Source organism: Apteryx rowi, unplaced genomic scaffold (assembly GCF_003343035.1).
Source record: "Apteryx rowi isolate R43461 unplaced genomic scaffold, aptRow1 scaffold_922, whole genome shotgun sequence".
NCBI classification, from domain to species: Eukaryota; Metazoa; Chordata; class Aves; order Apterygiformes; family Apterygidae; genus Apteryx; species Apteryx rowi.
Genome location: NW_020451230.1, coordinates 188590 through 207842, shown reverse-complemented (window position 1 = coordinate 207842; position 19253 = coordinate 188590). Strand labels below are relative to the sequence as shown.

At 35.7% G+C, this 19253-nt stretch overlaps 1 protein-coding gene across 1 annotated transcript in view; it reads left to right on the top strand.

Annotated features, from left to right (window-relative positions):
- The window catches only part of PPFIA2 (PTPRF interacting protein alpha 2), a 58195-nt gene that overhangs the window by 1354 nt on the left and 37588 nt on the right, over nt 1-19253 (top strand). Inside the window, exons 3-10 of the mRNA XM_026091779.1 lie at nt 7-69; nt 1989-2080; nt 6742-6877; nt 7364-7584; nt 10454-10691; nt 13493-13522; nt 14392-14522; nt 15054-15208. Coding sequence (XP_025947564.1) covers nt 7-69; nt 1989-2080; nt 6742-6877; nt 7364-7584; nt 10454-10691; nt 13493-13522; nt 14392-14522; nt 15054-15208 — 1066 coding nt within the window. The remainder of the gene's footprint in view (nt 1-6; nt 70-1988; nt 2081-6741; nt 6878-7363; nt 7585-10453; nt 10692-13492; nt 13523-14391; nt 14523-15053; nt 15209-19253) is intronic.

Sequence of the window (19253 nt, the reverse complement as noted above, 5' to 3'; positions counted from 1 at the left end):
TCCTAGAATGTTTTAATTCAAGAATCTGAAAGTTTCAGGAAGAACCTGGAAGAGTCTTTGCATGACAAGGTGCTATAAAATACTGCTATTTTATCTGTTTTTATCAAATGTTATATATTTATTATTTAGACATATGTATGAGGTATATTTAATTCTTCAACTGGCATGAAAAATCTTCCTGTTTTTACTGATAATTCCTTTAATCACCCAGATGTCTCAACTAGCCATTCAAGGTTTCTAACAATTCTTCTAAGCTAAGTTTATGGTTGAAATCCTAGCCTTGGGAAGTCAGTACTAAAATTCATACCGATTTTACTGGCTCCGGAATTTTTGTTCTATCAGTTTTAATTCTGAAGAAGTCTTGTTTAACAGAGATGTACCCATAACTGGTTACACTTTCACAGTGAAGAATATAATTGCTGGATTTGATGCAAATCTTCTTAACAGGTGCAGTGACGTTATGTTAAATATAGCTGAAAATTACCTTTTTTAGTTCATTGCAGGTTAACCCCTAATACTGCTTAGTGAATCAGTCAGATTAATTATAAATATTTATTTGAAATCCAAGTGTTTGGGCTTTTTTTTTCCCAAGTTATATGTGCCTTGAGGGCAGCGGAATACACAAATATATCTGCCTTCAGATTCATAGAGGAAGTGTTTCTGTAATGTATTGAATTCATGTAAAAGAAATTGTATAGAATTCTGAAGCATAGCACCATTTGATACTAAGGAAGAATATAATTACATCCCAAAACAGATATATTGAGGAAAAAATAGAAAAAGAAATATCTGTGCAAATCGATTGTTATTTTCATCCACGTTCAGATAACCTTGTAGAAAGGAAGAGAGATATTCTAATTAAAGCCCCCAAAAGGAGCTCATGAAATTGTCTGGGTTCCTGGCTTCTGTATATTTTCTTTGTGAAGCCAGATAAGCAGTTTAGAGCTTATTTAAACTGTAGTAACTCTTCTAGAATAACTTCTCATATAGATTGCGTATTGTAAATTCCTTTTCATGGTGTAGTTTATTTAGTTCCTAACTCGTTCCTAAGTATGCCACGGTAGCTAATCCACTTCCCTGCATAAACGTAGTCTTTCCACCATTCTTTATTCTGTCTATGCAAACTGTGAGAGTGATTTTGATCAAGAAATTTCTGTGGTGGAGGCAGGGAAAAAGAGAATGACATTTGCAAAACAGGGCTTGTAGGTGTTATCATGATGTTCTGAACAACAAGGCAATCCCTTATGTGTTCTTCACTATTGCAGAATAACTAAAATATTTTCTATCCCATTATAGATGTCTGAGAAGGTGGCATTTCATAATATTTACTATAATGTATTTTAAATAAATAAAATTTTCCTACTCTACTACTATAGTTATAAGATGCATCTTCTGTGGCAAAATCAGGATTATACTTCACCATCAAGGTGGTGACAGACTGGATATTTCTAAAGCCGTATCAATTGAATCAAAGCTTCCTATCATTTTGCTGGCAGAGAATCTAAACCTGAATTATGGACTCTGTCCATCTGTGTCAAGAGTCATATGAATATTTAAGACAGAAACCAAATTGAAAAAGAATTAGCCACTGTATTCATTTCCACTATAACACTATTAAAACAATAAAGTTACATTGGAAATAACTCTGGAAAAATAAAGTAGTTACACAGATAGAAACAAACTGATATAAAAATCTACATTTTTATGATAGTATTTTGTGCAAAAATGTTTTTAAGTTTTATTTGTTGTGTTTATTTATTGGTTCTTGCTTAAGGGTGGGAAGAACATTTAGAAGTGAGATAAATATATTATCATTAGAAAAAGTCAGCTAAAGCTCTGTGCACTTAATGGAGAGGAGTTTTTTTATTATGTTCAGGTTTATATTCAAGGTATCTTATCTTACTTGTTTAGCTTTATGAGATTAATATCTCATAAAGTAAGTTTATTTTGTATCAAAAGTAAGTATATCTTATTTTTCTCATATCCAGGAAAGACTTGCAGAAGAAATTGAGAAACTGAGATCTGAACTGGACCAGATGAAGTTGAGGGCTGGTTCGTTAATTGAACCCTCGTTGTCAAGGTAATATTTAAAGACAAACATTTCCCAACTTTGAATTGCAAGAGAACATAAATAGAAATGTCTAGTCTTTGCAACAAGGATGTGTTCAGACTACACATTAAAGAAATACATGATTATTTTTAAAATATAAAATCGGTGCTATGATTATTATTGTTGCTTTTCGCTTTTTTCGTAGGTATATGGGGCCTTATAGCAGTGAGTATGCACTGAAATATCACTGAAATCAGGGGAGGTCCTTTAAATTATGGAAAGTTTTTGAAAGTATATCAAAATACTTTATCATTAAGCACTCCTGGAAAAAAATAAGTTACAACTATCATCCTTAAAACTAAAATTGATCAGCATATATATGATTCTATTAATTGATATGATTCTATCAATTACATCTAACAACAACTTTTTTCATTAACTTTTTTCAATTAACTTTCTATAGCATGTAGAACAAGACCACAGGCCTTCGGCTAACAATGAAAGCAGTATTCGGAGAGATCTGTCAATAATACATTATGTCTCTTTGAGACAGAAGAGCAATATGGAGTCAATAGTGGGACAGGTAGCATAGAAGTAACCACTAACAGCTGAAATAATTTCATGAAAATAGTGTTAGAATTCTGAAAAGATAGTCCTTCTTGCTCAAGGGTATCCTGTGAAATAAAATTGATCCTTTATTGATAATTGTTTGTGCCATGTCCTCTTTTCATAGCAAGCAACACTAATATGTTAACTTTTAAAGACTGCTGGCCAAAGCTCTTGGCCCAAGACTAAATTCAGAGCACTGTTATCCTACGACATTTACTCCCACTGAATCCTGCTGGTTTTGCTTGCTCCAGATACTGTGTGCCTCAGGCATCTTGCTCAGCACTTGGACATGACTTTTCCCCAGATCTTTTATTGTCTTTGGAATAATATTATTCTACATATGGAGAACTATTAATGAAATTCACAATGAAATATTTGTAATTGTAATAATTTTTGTTCCTTTGGGAGTGTAAGTATGTATACAGACATGCACAACACTGGTCTTTGATGCTGAGGGCTTTGCTAGGACAGAGACTATCGAAGAGATGTGTCGGGAGCAGCCGCCCTTGGTGAACAGAAGCCTTTCTTGCTGGGTATATGAATATCATTAGCTCATGCTCTGTAAATAGTCTGTTTAGCCCTTGTCAAAGGGCTGCTTGAACTTGGCAAGCTATCTAAATGTCTTGGGAATTCAGCAATTCCCCTAAAACAGTACACTTTCCCATTCATGACCTCACATGTGCAAAGCTACCAGCAGTAGTATGAGCTCTTGTTTCTAATATGTTTCCCCCTCTCAGGAATATGGAGGTCTCAGCATTAACTATTTATTGTTCACAGTCCATATTCAGTTCTGTTTTTACAGAAGTCTGCTCTTTCAGCAGAAGACTAAAGAAGCTGGTCAGCAATAAATGTCTGCTGCCAGACACTAGAACCTGGACTGTAACTTATTCCCTGCCAACTTACTACAGAAGTACTAAATATTATTAATTATCAAAGCAAAGTGCTATTGTAGCAAATATTGTACAAACACAGAACATAAAAGATAGTCATTGCCCTAAAGAGTTTACAATGTAAGAGAGGAGAAACATACAGGGAAAAAAAAAATTGTAGTCCAGTGTGGTAGATGGAGGTTTGAAGACATTTGTAGCGCAGCTGTTGTCAAGTTTTCATATTGGTGTAATAATAAAAGTGAGTTTTAGACAATTTTATAAGGTAAAATCCCAATTTTTCTAGTATTATGGAAGCACCTACCATGCATGATGGGAAGCCTAAGAGAAAGTATACTGATGGTTGTTTGAAAAATAATGCAGAGGCAATAGAGATTAGCATAATCACCCAAATAGTGATGAGAGCCAAAAAGCCTCAGGGGATGAAAGGTAACTGTTAGACAGTGGATCAGTCATGAAAGTTTGCTGAAGCACAAAGATTTTCAGGAGCTTCTGGAAACAAGCATACAGAAGACCATAAGTCCTTATAGGTATACATAAATTAGGTTTAAAAAATTGTCCTACAATTAGTCCTACAATGACTTTTTTCATTTTTAAATTTATCTGAAGACCATGAAACTTTAGAACCAGCATATATGCAAATTATAGAAAACTTAAATACATTTGGAAAAGGGAACATCAAGCAAAACATTAATAAGTTTTTCATGCACTATGACTAAGACAAAGATCATTGATCACTTAAAATAATGTTGATCTTAGCTTTATATTAGCTAATTTCTTATTCTTTTAACTTTGTTGAAATAACAGTGATTTATATTAGGAGACCATCCACACAGATTCCAAGTTTGCTTCTCTTAGCTGCTGTTTACCATGATGATTTATAGATAGAAAAAAGAAGAGGACCAACATTTATGACTGCACTATGAGCTCACCTAAAATCTGAGTTCTGAAATATTATCCAGTATGATTATATCATATTTTCACATTTCCAGGAATCTGATATCCTCTATCTTTTTTTTATAATATTTATTTTTTGTAAGTGATATTATATTAGCACACTTGAAATCTTTGTTATTATTTTAGATTTGTCACAGTACTTGTAATACCACATAGCAATTAAGTTTCTCCATACCATTCTGTCAAAGTGCCTTTATTCTGCTATAAAGTGACTCACTTCTGTTAGCAGAGGGGTCAGTCTTTGGTCTTTCTGAAGAGATATCTCATCATGTTGGTTGCTGCTTGCTCTGGTGAGAGCAGCTTCCTGTTACAGTACGTAGTCCTCTGCGTGTTTGTGCGGTTGCACAGACCCCCCACAGCAGTTAGAGGCTTTCACATTTATCAATATCTTCTCACATTTATCAGTAAGCAGACATCACAGTTGTGTTGTTTTATCTTTCACTTTCATTTTATGAAAGTGATGTTTGAAATTTTCGACCAATGCTTCAGTCTTCCGAGTACCAGGGTGTCTAAATTCAAATTAAATTCTTCTCGGGGAAAAGTGAATCTGTATGTTTAGAAACAGAGATATAAAACTAGAGCCTGGGGAAACAGTCACACTTACAGTCTGAAGTTCATGCAGACTTCTGTGTAAATAAATGTGGTTTTCTGAAAGATCAGGCATTCCCTTACTTAGCTTTTGTCCCTAAGGCTAAAGCCATCATTTTCTTGGGCAGCCTTCTCCTCAAAGTGTGAGAAGTGTTTGCGAACAAAAATTTCATTTTGTTTCTGAGGGTTTTTTTTCTGATTTGTTTCTGAAACTGATTATTAACATTGCTCTGAACCTTGTAAGTTGTCTGTAGCTGATTGTAAGCATTTTTCCCATGTTTTAAAAAATATTTAAATACAGCTTTAAACTCCCATTTTATGCTCTTTATAGATACTGAAACATCAAGTAGAAAGGCTTTGTTCTCCTATCCCTGTTATTAGTAAAACAGAGATTAAAACTTCCCTTACTAATAGCATGGTTTTAGTTAGCAGTCCTCTTCTCTCCATTCCAGCTATCTCAGGGAGAGCTAATGCAGGGGCGTGCTCATCTGTCTGTAGAGCATTGGGTGCTCTTCCTTGTCCTCTTTGAAAGCCATGAGCGTATTTTAGGAGTCGCTATAAATACATACATACTTAGTTGTCTTATCAATATAGTATTTGTTACCTTTCTTTTTTCTACCATAGTTATGTGCTATTATAATCATGTGCCTATACACTTATTCATATATTTCTGTGGAGATGGGTTATGTATTAAGAACTAGAAATTGGCCAGGTCTCCACTGCTGTGGTTGACTGCTCAAATGGTGCACGGAGCCTTTGCTCTTCTGACTTCCCTGCGCAGCCCGTAGGTGGGATGCCTCTAAGGGCCCATACAGGGGAATTTTTATGGCTGTTGTTTGATCAAGGACATGAAAGGCCGGAGAACGGTGTCTGCAGCCAAGAAAAGATGTGCTGAAGCCAGCAAGCACATGCGTCACCACAACGTCCCAAGACTTACCAGGACCATAGAAAAATTTCAGGGTCAACCGTCATTATTCCAGAATCTTTCTAAAGTAGGGCCTATTCTTCTTGGTGTGCTGACAGCTTCTCATTTCAAAACTACACTCCTGTCCTAAATGTATTTTTATGGAAAACTTGTAGGTGCTTTTTCTCAGGTTTATTCTCTCAAAAGCATCATTAGATACACACAATCCATTCATAACCTATGCTATATATCTCAGGGCAGTTCACTGATATTTTCATAATGCAGAGCAGAGCTTTACGGTCAGAATGTTTTATAGATATCTTCACTCGTGAACATGTGCCATTCTTACAGTAACCTCAGGAATATTTATTCAGGAAAGTAATGGAAGGAAAATACATAGGATAGTAGATTCAACAGTCAGTACAGCTAATTGTCTTCACCTGAACTCTGCATGTTTTTTCCATGTAAAACTTTTGGATCATAAGTTTTACTATGCAAGGCCTTCATTTTGAAAAATCAAAGGGTTTTTTTATTGCCTTAATCTTCTCATAATATGATTTCAATTTTTTGCTTTTAAAAGTTTTTGTTTAAGTGTAATGTTTTTGTCATTTCTTCTGTGAGACACAATAGTTTGCTTAAAAAAAAATTAAAAATTAAAAATCTGTCTTTCTATACTGAAGGTCAGTGGATTATTACTGTTATTACTATATATACTCTCTCAGTCTATTGCTTTGGCTCTTTTTTAGGCCTCATCTTGACACATCAGCAGAGCTGAGGTATTCTGTGGGCTCACTGGTTGATAGCCAGTCTGACTTTCGGTCAACTAAAGTGATAAGGCGACCTAGAAGAGGCCGGATGGGAGTACGCAGAGACGAACCAAAGGTTAATCACCAATTTCATTTCAAATATTCCTTGATAAGAGAATGTATTTCAGACTGTTAAGCTTTCAGTTTGTGTATTTCAGGAAAAAGCACGTCAAATACAAACAGCAAGGTTTGTTTTGTTTTGTTTTGCTTTCCCCATACATACTCAGACAAGAGTACTGTTGTACTAAAATGAAGGCAGAGAAGATTTAAGTTCAGATATCAAAGTTCAAACATACTTTCCTGTCTGTCTTTTCTGCGTATCACTGCAAATTTCCCTGTTAGTTAATTTTACATGACATTAGAAATTATATGAAAATACTTTACACCATCTGCAATGCCAAAAAAATGCCTCTTTGCAGTAATATTACAAGTGTTAACAGAGAATTAATCCTTGAATAAGGACTCTTAAATGTTAGTTGCTCTCCTTTGCCATTTTATAGAAATCCAACTTTGAAATTGTTTTTCGTGGACTAAGCCATATATACTTCCTAATTCCTACTAGGTAAAATCACTTGGAGATCATGAGTGGAACAGGACTCAGCAGATAGGAGTTTTGAGCAGCCATCCATTTGAAAGTGACACCGAAATGTCTGACATTGACGACGATGATAGAGAAACACTTTTCAGTTCCATGGACCTTCTGTCACCAAGTGGCCATTCAGATGCCCAGACTCTGGCCATGATGCTTCAGGAGCAGCTGGATGCTATCAATAAAGAAATCAGGTATGTAACTGAACCAGCTGGGATGTGCTTTTTGATTAGAGCTTTAACCTCTGCTTAACGCATGAGTTCAGGTACCATTGATCACAATGAGAAAACCAGTCATACATTCAAAGGACTGGGAACATGTCTGTTTTTTGAATATTTACTGTTTGAGCATAACAATGGTTTCTTCATTTCCTAAACATATGGCTTTCAGAAAGTGTCCCAAATGAAGAAATGCTGGCCAGTTAAAAGGAAATATGTTAGAGAAAGCTAGCGCAGGGAAGATTTGACAGATCTCTAGTCGTAGTCATCTTTTCAAGATCTTTTCTGTATTCTGCATAGCTCTGTTTTCTCACTAATGACCTCCTGTCTGAAATATTCAGTGCTGTTCATGCTTTCTTCTGGCAATTATTGCTATATTTTACCTCAGATAAGCCAATTTTTCTAAGACGTATATGGAACCAGAGAGTGTGACTTTTTCGTGCTCCAAGTTGAGTTATAGTGCTTGGAAATAATTAGTGAAATGAATGTATTTTGCCAAAATCTATGCAGATTTAATGAAGTGATAGAGAATCCAGTGATACTATTTTAATTAAGGGATTTTTCTAAGTGAAACCATACTTTATGCTTAAAAAATTCTTACATGTTTTTCAGGAAAGGTAACTAAAAAAGTTGGTGTATCAAAAACATCCTTTCACTAGTTTCTACTTCTTAAGAAGGAGATGAAAGAGATGTTACTAGATGCATTAGTGGCCTGAGTAACTTTCTGGTGATTATTGTAGTCAGAAAGAATGTAGTAAAATCATCAAAACCAGAGTACCATTTACTGGTTTCTCAGTCTTTCTTTGAGCGAGGTAACTTTAAAGAGAACTCTATTGTAATGTATTGAACTTGTATAACTTTTCTGTTCCCGGGAGGAGGCTTTTTGTTAGATATCTACAATTTTGTGTTTTCAGTACTACCAGAATTTCTTCATTTGATTCAGATAGGATTTTACTGATCTTTTCTAATATCTCTAATTACAGTTGTCAAGATAGAAAGTCAAAGGGAAATTTTGTTATTGGGGGGGAAAATCTCCTTAAAATGCTATATTTCCAGTATACATGAAAGAGAACTTTATTCATATTTTCTATTATTATGGGAAAGTCAGCACTGTGACCAATTCAGGAAGCTGTAGATTCAACAGATATATACATATCTTGTTTGACAGTTTTACAATTAATTATGTAACTCGGTTAAGTGTTTTGTTAAGGAATTGTACCTGCAGGTAATATAATAGGATACTATTTGTGCCTTACTGAGTCAGATCATTCTTTTACTGAGCACAGGATTGTGACTTAGGTAGTAGGTATTGTTTTACATCATAAAAAAGGAGGCAAGAAAAGGATACACCATTTATAGCCATTTTTGCTCAAGGCCAATTAAGACAAGGTTTTTTTTATTTCCCCTACTGATCAGCTTATACTGAAGTATAGGTTTTTATTACCATCACTCTTAAAGATTTAGGTAACTAATATATATATTTCAGGAAAAATGGTTCAACATGGATGTCTTCACAGATGTTATTGCATTTCACATTTTCTTGATCTTTTTGAACACTAATGATTTATCAAATGATTGGAAATATAAAAAGAGATTAAAAATGTATTTTCCCCAAGATCTTTTTTATTATAGAAGATGATGCAGATTTAGATTACTAAAATGAAAAGAGAATTCCCTGTCAAATTATGATTTGCCTTTGAGTTCCTACCACATCTCATTTCGGAAAGAACTGTAGGCATTTTATAGAAATTTTGAGATGGCTTTTAGGGAAGAAGACACAGCACAGCACAGGAATTTGCAGGTGTCTATTTTCAACATATTATGGCTTCATTTAATATACTTTTCTCATTTCACTCAAAAAGCCTGGATCACAATTTCAGTCTCCCCAGGTTTCAAATTCCCATTTTACTTTGATCCCTCATATTCTTGCCTCCTATCCTCCCAAAAGACTTCTCCTAACACAGGTTTGTGGGCAAAGGACATATATAAATGTACTATCTTTTTTTATCATTATAAGTACAACCGCAGTTAAAAACAAAACTAAAGAACCCAGTGGAAGCATCCTATTGAGGCTATATATGTTTAAGAAAATTACATTTGTTTCCAACAAGAGAGCTATTTTAATGAAATTCACTTAAAAACTTTGTGATTTAAAAACAACTGTAATTTTTTCATCAATTTGGGGGGATGAAACAGACAAATTGATTTACATGTTCCCTTTTTTTATTAATGCAGATTATCTTAGCAATTCCCTTCTTAAAGGCCCATTTTCATTTGAGTTTAAATTTGTGTTCGTGCTTTGGCAACAGAAGATCAGATGAAACCAATTTAAGATTGGAATTAGTTTCCTATTATAAATAGGTTTGTTAAATCCCCCTCCCACATCCTTTCCTCTTCACAAAGAAACCAATCTTCCTGAAATGTCGTATGTCAAGTCTTGTTGTTGGGCAAATTCTTTGAACAGATTTTAAGGACAGAGGAATTAAGAAAAAGAATTTAATATTTCTGATGATTTAAAATATCTTTTTCAATATTATTTGGAGGCTGATCCACAAAACTCATGTTTTCTGTCTTTTTCCTTTAGATATCATTTGAAATATCTTTCAGTTTTGCTTTTGGGGTATGCAGAAACAAAGGAAAAAATTACAATGAGAAATAAAAACCAGAATCAATGATGGGCACATAAACCCTCTGTATAAACATATATTGCGCCTATCAATATGAGTCTGTGTGTTTACTTGAAAGAGAGAAAAGTATCAAAGATGACAATTTGCTTTCAGAATCTGGGAATACTTTTAGACCATTTTGGTCTAAATAAAACCACATTCTTCTTTTATTTTACAAGGTTAATTCAAGAAGAAAAAGAGTCAACAGAACTGCGTGCTGAAGAAATAGAGAACAGAGTGGCCAGTGTGAGCCTGGAAGGCTTAAATCTAGCCAGAGTCCACCAAGGAACATCCATTACTGGCTCAGTGACGGCATCATCACTGGCAAGCTCGTCTCCTCCCAGTGGACACTCAACTCCTAAACTCACTCCTCGCAGTCCAGCCAGGGAGATGGACAGAATGGGGGTTATGACACTGGTAAGAAACTTTGTGAGGCCAACGTTGGGTGTGATATTTCTAGTAGGAAATACTTGCTCTTTTCACTGTATGAATTGCTTGCCTCTCTACTTGTTTGTCCACCTCTCCTTTGTAGGTACAGATAGTAAATTGCCCAGAATATGTACATGTTTGAAGACTTTTCTTTTTTATTATTTTGTTTGATCCACCAGGGCCTTCTTAATCTGAGGATCAAGATCCTTCATTACACTGATAGTGGAATTAAAAAGAATTAGAATTAGTCATTGGAATTACTGTAATCAATTCATATGTGAAAATTGTTTACAAATGAGGAGCTTTGAAGTGATGCAGTTACTACATAGCAGACTGTGCAACTATTAGTGAGTTGCCTTAGTGAGTTTAAATCTCCAGGAAACGTCTAACAGACATTACTTTCAAAAACCTCTACTACTTCATATATCTGACAATTTGTTTTATTTTTCCTCTTTTATACTTAGAGCACCTTGTATATATTCTTCATGATAGTATATCAAGCTCTTGAAATAGACGCTTTGTTTTCCAGTAACCCATTTAACTTGTGTATTTATTTCAACATTATGAACAGCATACATAAATACCGGGTCACCAAATCATCATGCAGAACAATTCTAACATTACTGTACCTTTGAAGACATATTCTGGAACAAGTCTGTTTTGAAAAGTAGTTTTGAAAATTTTAAATTTTGAGAATAAACAGAGCAGTGCAACAGTTAAGTAAGTGAAGGTAGCATGTGTTAACATTTTCAAGATGTCCAGCTCCAATATTGTTAAGAGTGCAGATGCAGGGTGCAGTGTTCAGTGTGGGCTACAAACCACAGTTTAGAGCCTGAGCAAATTCATCCCTCTAAGCCTGGGGAGAGAATCAAAGCAGCCCACTATGCTGAGCTCTGATATACTGTGAGGATGATAGGAACATCTGTAACCCCATTTTTTATTTGCTATTTTTATGATAAAATTAGATCTGAACATCATCAATGTCCTCCTTGGCCCATTCCTGGGAAGCACCAGCACTGGGTCCCAGTGGAGACCAATGTCCCCTGTTGGAGCCTCTCAGCAGAGGAGAGATGAGCTTCTATCTCAATCTGGAAGCAGGAATTAACTCTCCTCACCAAGAACATTGCCAAAAACAGCTGAGAGTAGAGCCCAGCTGTTCATTATCCAGTTGGCTCCTGCTCAACTGGAAATAAGGACATTTCTCTGCTATCATGTAGCTGATGCAGGAACCAGCTGAGGACTCCCTGCCCTGTTGCTGGCAACTGACTGAGCTACCTGTACCCATCCCAGTTTAGGATGGTGTTTACTGCCTTCCAGGAAACTAAAGACAGAAGTGTCCAATCTCAGGTGGAGGTCAGGGCTGGTGGTTGTTCCTTCCCTGGTGGCTGTGGCAGTGCCACCATGCTTCCCTCTAGTCCCCTCTGCCAAACAGCAGATCTGAAACCCTTGGTGGCACAGAGCATTGTGAAGGAGGCAGATGTGCAGGCTGACACAGGTACCACCAGCTTAACCAAGGCAGTGCCTCTCCAAATACACAGTCTGGCTCCATTTCACCAGCCATTTAAGCTAAGTGATTCAGCTACTGCTAAATGGCAATGGGCAACCAACCTTCCAGCAGAGACTGGTGCTGCCTGGTTGCCTTGATATGGACACAGTAGCTTTGAGTCAGTAGGTTCATCAGACTCAAATACAAAATGAGAGTATAGCCTCTGTACGTCACGTTGCCATGGCCTCACTGGTATCAAGCTCTAGCTGTGTTAAAGCTCAAATGGATATGTCTGTATAAGTAGCAATCAAACTCTTGACATATCATAAAGCGTTAGAAGCAATGCCCCACTGCGGGCTCAGCAGCACAGCCACAGCTCCACTCACCCTCGCTAGCAAGTACATGGATCATTTCAGGATGCTTCTGCCCCTGCGTTGTTTCAGCAGAAGTTGAACGTTTCCTTATCCTTACTGCCTGGGGATGGACACAACAGGCTATCAGAGGTCCTCCGAGTAAAAACACTGAGCTGAGAAGAGTTCCACAGAGGTCTAGTCTCTAGAACCCTAAATTGCCAAATGATTATGTAGAGGTGGCTGGAAAACCAGTACTGCAAAGAGTTTCCACAACCCAGGGCTATGCAGTAAATAAATTCTGCACAGTTTGTTCAGCTCTATTTGAATGAATGAGACATCTGCCAAAAATAAAAATGGAAAGGGGGATGAACGAGGTGCATTCTAGCAGCCTTCTACTGTGAGATAATACAGTACAGTACAGAAGATGCATATATTTGTATCCATTGATTGAAAATACCAATCACATTAAGAATGAGGGAAACGGGAGAGAAATACCCTTTTTCCAGGCATGGTGTGTGTTGATGACATTTTGCATTTATACTTGGTGAAATGCCAATAAGTTTATAATATTAGAGAAAACTAAAAAAACAAACTTGTATTGGGGGAAGGGATAGTGGGAGGATTTATAATGAAGATTCCAAAAATAAAAAGGGATACCATACTTTTGAAATGTCCTATTCTTTGTTAAATACATGAAAAAGGAGGAGATTACAACTTTAGAAACAGTAATTGCTTTCAGAGAATGAGATATTTGTCAGGGCTTATCTTGTGTTGTGACACAAAATTGATATTCAATATATAGCATGGAAAGCATTAAATGAATGAAATCTCCTTTTCCTTCCTCTATATGTAAAAATAAGGAAGAACATGAGGCATTCTGCTGTCTCTGTTCAAAAAAAAAGTACTAATCGTTCTTCTTCTGTTGTTGCTGCTTTTGTTACCAATCTAAGCCAAGCGATTTAAGGAAACATCGAAGAAAGGTATGATACTGTTTTGTTTTGTTTTGTTTTGTTCTGTTTTGTTTAAGTTTAAGAGAACCTTTTTACTATAATCCTCCGTAGCAGTACGCTGAACTTCTTTTGTGCTGTTCAGATAATTGGGTTCCTTGCCACCCATTGCATCCCCTCCATTCCTTTTTATACGATCCCTAAACATGATCATTTTAATCTTACCTGAAAAGGCTTGCAAGGGTCACAGCTAATCCAAGAATCAGGGTCCTCCAGTGATACTGTTGAGTACTAGCCTCACCAGCACAAACTTAAAGGAATACAGTTAAAAACAAAGTATGGGCACATAAGAATTACTTTCAATATATTTTGGCCATTCTTATTGCTGGAGGAACCAGGCAGAACCAGACAGTATTTAAGATAAATCATTATATACTGTGACAAAACTCCTTTTTGTTAAATGGTTATTTTCAAGTACTCTAATCATTCTATTAACAACCTGTACAAAGAGTGGTCTTGTTTATGTCTGTATTTCCCTTCTCCCTTACATCCTTCAAAAAACTTTGTTTACATGAATAATCCGGTTTAATGCAGTATGCCTGCTCATGCATGAAGTTATTCTCATGTGTTGACCTTTACTGGATCAAACTTTTGCATAAAAGGAATGATTTTCTTCTTCAGTGCAGTTTCTTTTCAAATATGTACTTTAAGCTGCCTAATTTACTTTAGGCAATTTTGCTCTTTCCCAGTAGTCTCTTTTAAAAATAAGAACCCTTACAATTTGCTCAAGAAGTTGCACTTGAATCCATACATGTCTTGATTCACTCAACAAATTCTTGAAACATATGTTGAAACTTTCTTGAAAAGCTAATAGGCTATCAATGATGTATCTTTCCCCCAAGATTGCAGTAGTCGAAGAAGATGGGCGTGAAGATAAAGCCACAATCAAATGTGAAACTTCTCCTCCTCCAACACCCAGAGCTATCAGAATGACTCATACCCTTCCTTCTTCTTACCACAATGATGCTAGAAGGTAAGGTGTTTGTAGCATGAATCAGTACTTCACAGTTTTACCACATATTATTCTTTTCGAATCATGCTGTTGTTTAACAATCCCAAAATACCCTGGTTTCTTCATGTTTCTTTTGGCAATTGTTTTTCCCAAAGGTAAACCTTTACCTTTGTCTCTTGGGTGACCCTGGGAACACTTGGTGGTGCTAAAATACGTCGGTTTTTTTTTGTTTTAATGTACAATTTTGATCACTACTAGAAGTAGTGATCCTGCAAATCCTAGAAAGATAAACATCACGCTGATTCCTGTATTTTTCATCAATTGTTTTATAGCAAATTAAAAATATTTATTTATTTCCAGCCTCTTTTAACAAGATTCTGTCAGCCTGATGGAGAAAATGTGATCTTGTATTACTCTATATATTGCTAAATCATTTAAGGAGAAGACGTGATTAATTGTTCTAGTTATGGGGAGACAGTTGCTCAGAAAAAAATGAATCATCTGTAAATTATAATGTGTTATCTATTCTGCTTTTTTATTATCATTTTGTAGTAGTTTGCCTGCTTCACTGGAGCCAGAAAGCATTGGTCTTGGCAGTGTCAGTAGCAGCCAGGACTCCCTACACAAAGCTCCCAAGAAGAAAGGAATCAAGTCTTCAATAGGACGTTTGTTCGGTAAAAAAGAGAAGGCTCGACTTGGACAGCTCAGTAAGGAATTAGTGGTACCAAGCCAAGGTCACCATTTCACAGCCATTTTTTCATTTTTAATTATGCTTCTTTTTGGTTCTCCAGATTGCTTATTTTTTCTTTATGCTGGCAGAACTTTCCCATTAAATTTCACTGTTATCAGAAATTATGTTTGTCAGGAGTTTGATATGACTATAACACAAATGAAAGGAGGCTTCTGACACAAATTACTAGAATCACCCACTTCAGTGAGCCTACTGCTTCAATGCTGTCTTGCATTAGGATACAAATGCTAACAGTGTACTCTCAAATAATCAAAATACAAAAAGAGTTGAGAGAGTAGTAAGTAATAAGCCACAATAATGGGTGTAACCATGTGATACAGAAGGCCCTTGCAAGTAAGTGTAGTAGCCCTTCAGGTTTCAGTGTGTTATTAGACACCTATAGTGCCTCTTGCTGGTGTCATCTCTTGCATATTCTTGAAATTAGCTATGCTGCCCATGGCAATGCTTTATTTTCTTCCACTCTTTCTGTTCTTTTCCCTAGCCAAGACCTTAGTCTAATTCATTCTTGGCAAAAATCTTCTTCTGTGAAAAAATCTTTTTCTCTTCCATAGGGTGTGCCTATACCGCACTCAAAAAACAGTCATAGCGTACTTTATTTAACTACTTTGGGTAGCAAAAGCAATGGAAGATGAAATGACAGTCTTCAGCGTAGGCTCGTAGCCTGTGTGCCCAGACAGGCAGCTATATCTTGAGCTGCAGTCCACATGGGCAGGTAGGCTCTATAGCTAGATTAGGATTAGCATACGTACGCATGCCGACACAAGCCTCAGTTACACCTTTGATTTAGTATAGATGTTTCTCTTGGTGGCAAGTTTCCAAAACAAACGCAAAAAAGACTAAGAGCAGAAACTTTAGTCCAAGCTCTCCTATTTACACATCATTGAGAGGGTGCATCATTGAGAATATAGACGTATATAACAGCTGTATAGCGAGGAGAGCCAAACAAAATTAGCGCAAGACTTGATAACATGGCCTCCTGGCGCCTTTGTTTCCCTGTCATTAAAATGAGAATAGTAGCTCTTTCCTATTCACACCGATGTCATACAGTACAAATTGGTTAGGTGCTCAGTTTTTACTGCCAAGGTGACCCCTTAACGTCTGTGAATGATTTTTAAAAGTTTACAATAACTGTAAACATTTAAGCTGATATGTAAAGCAAAAATTAAAAACCTTAATTCATATTAAAATTTATCCTTATTACAACTAACAAGCCCATCATTAAAATTCTACAGCACGAAATAAGGTGATATTAGGGTATAAATATCAGAGAAAAAGCAAATAACTGAGCATTCTCCATTCACATCTCAACCCTTCTCCCCTTTGCCTGTAAGAACCTTGTACTCTTGAAAAAAAAAACTGATTTCTAATCTTAATTTAAATTCACATTCATATTAATTCACATTTACATTTCATAAAACCAATTTTATTGATACTGATGGATTACGCATAATAATCTATGAATTCACAGTAACTCAGGAACATAAAGGACAAAGATGTAATAAGTGCATTGGTCTTTTCTGCAGTTCCTTGCAGCATGGAACAAAAATAAAATAACACCTGTAAAGATTGTCTCAGGAGCAATGTAATCTGACAAAAGATTCATTTCTTAATAATACCCGACATGATTAATAAGATATATATTTAATTGGATAAGGCCCATTTATAATTCCCAGCACTAACTCATGAAATTGCAAGCAGATATTAGTGAAGATTTGCAATTAAATGAAATTTTTGTGGCATCCATCCTTTGGCTCAATAGCAAAGATATCAGTATAATATACATTTTGCTTAAACAGGCTAGTTTTACAAACATACACAAAAATTAACAGTGACCAAAAGCAGGAGCAAAATATTTTGAGAAATTAAGGGAAGTTGTTGAGGAGCTGAATTATAGACTTTTTTCTCCTCTTAAGATACCAAGAACATGTACATATAGAGAGAGGAGAAATTTCCATTCAGAGGCAGTACTTTAAATACAATACAAAATTTAAAAAAAAATAGCAATAGTGGTAGTACTTCAATTAGCTCCATGACAAGTATAGTATCTATGCAGGATATATAATTAATAGTTCTATTTATAGTAAGATAAACAGATATATCACAGAGCTCTAGACAGTAAGTCCTATCATCACTGTGCTGCATATTGCTAAAGATCAATTTTAGGATGTTTTCATAAACTAAATTTATATTGCAAAATCAGTAGAAGAATCTCATTTAAATCCTTGCTTAAATTCAGCTTATTCTGATTTGATGTACATACATGCTTTAACTTCTCACAGTTATATTTTCATATATGGAAAATACCTTTTCTTCAATAAAATATCAAATATTAAAGAGGTAATTTGGAGCCTCAGAAACATTAATTTGGTTTCTTATTATATGCATATTTGTACATGCACACAATTATGTTAAAAGGAGCACTTTAAAAGTTCATCTCAATGCAGAGGATATTAGGAATCCCAGTGATATTATACATTATAAATACACATAATATTTCTGTAACTAATACTGTAATATCTCTAAAATGACATATAATATATAATCTTATTTATGAAGCAATATTGGAACATCCAAAATTTTATCACTAACTTGAACAGAGCCAGGGTATAACCCAAAAGATTTTCTTGCTCTACACTACCTGTAAAACTTTGAAATTATTCGTTTTCCACTGCTAAACGTGCTAGAGTTTCATTATTTTATAATTTGCTATTTTCATCATCTCTGCTCAGTCATTTGTGTTATTATTCAAAGTCAAATACATGCCACAGTTTTTTTTGTTGTTGTTATTTTTTAGACTCAAGATTCAAGATTTCCAGATTTTTCAAAATTTCTTTTAATTATTGGGCAAGGGGGAAGGAATGTTACAGAGAGTAGGAGTGTCATTTTTTCATGATGTTTAATTTGTTTGATTTTTAAACTTACCCGGTCATCTCTCACTTGGGGATTATCATACTGGGCATTTGTGTATTTTCCTCATGTTACTTTTTAAATATTCTAATCCATAAAACAAATATATTACAGGCATTTTTAGCCCTGCACAGGCAAGCTGATCTATATAGTGTAAGTAAAGGTCAGCTTGTTAGGAAACGTTTATCACAGCTGTCTGTGTGTCTAAGATACTGCCAGGCATAATCACCAGATTCAATACAAGGTAACCAGGGTTATTGAAGTGGCCCAGATGTGTTTGTTTTGTGGGAAAGTCCGTTATGCCAAAAATACTTTCCAATCTGTGAAAATCCCTCATTATGCTGCACTCATACCACCTATATTTGAAATACCATGAGCTGCTCTCTCAGAAAGGTCCAAGTGATATATTGATACAGCAGTTTGCAAAGTTAAAAAGTTGCTCCAGGGTCAGCAAGAAACATTTGATGTGATAATCTTGTAAAACTTTAAAAAGTAGATGAAATAAAGCAAATTGTGCAATCACTTTTTATGCATTTGCAATTGGAGGCATCATTCTCCTCATGATACTTGGAGATGTAGCATCCTCTTTGTTAGAGAAAAATTCTGTCTAGACAGCAGTAGTGGTGAAATTACACATACATTGAAAGGACAGCTTTGAAAGCAAAATAAAGACTTTAGTATTATGCCATTATGTGATGCTGTATTATATCAATAATAATCAGACAGTTCTTGGGAAGGCACTTTCCTCTGTACATTTCCCAACTAAGATTAAAAAATGGGAGTGTTACAGTAGAGCATTGCTTGCTAGGACTGTGAGACTGAACCTTCAGAGGCAGAGGATAACAAGCAGTGGAGAAACCCAGGGTGCTCCTCTGGTACACTAGTGCAGAACTCAAGGAGGAAACCGTTTGTCCCTCTACGTCAGCGCCTTTCCGTGTAGTAAACGCTTGCCAGAATTTAGACATATTTACTTCTGTGGGTGATGGATGTTGCTCACCAACACCAGTCTTAATGTCTTAAGGAGAAAGCATACATGATGGTGGAAAAAAAGGGGCAGGGGGCAACTGGAGGGGTGAGGAGGGGAACAACTGGGC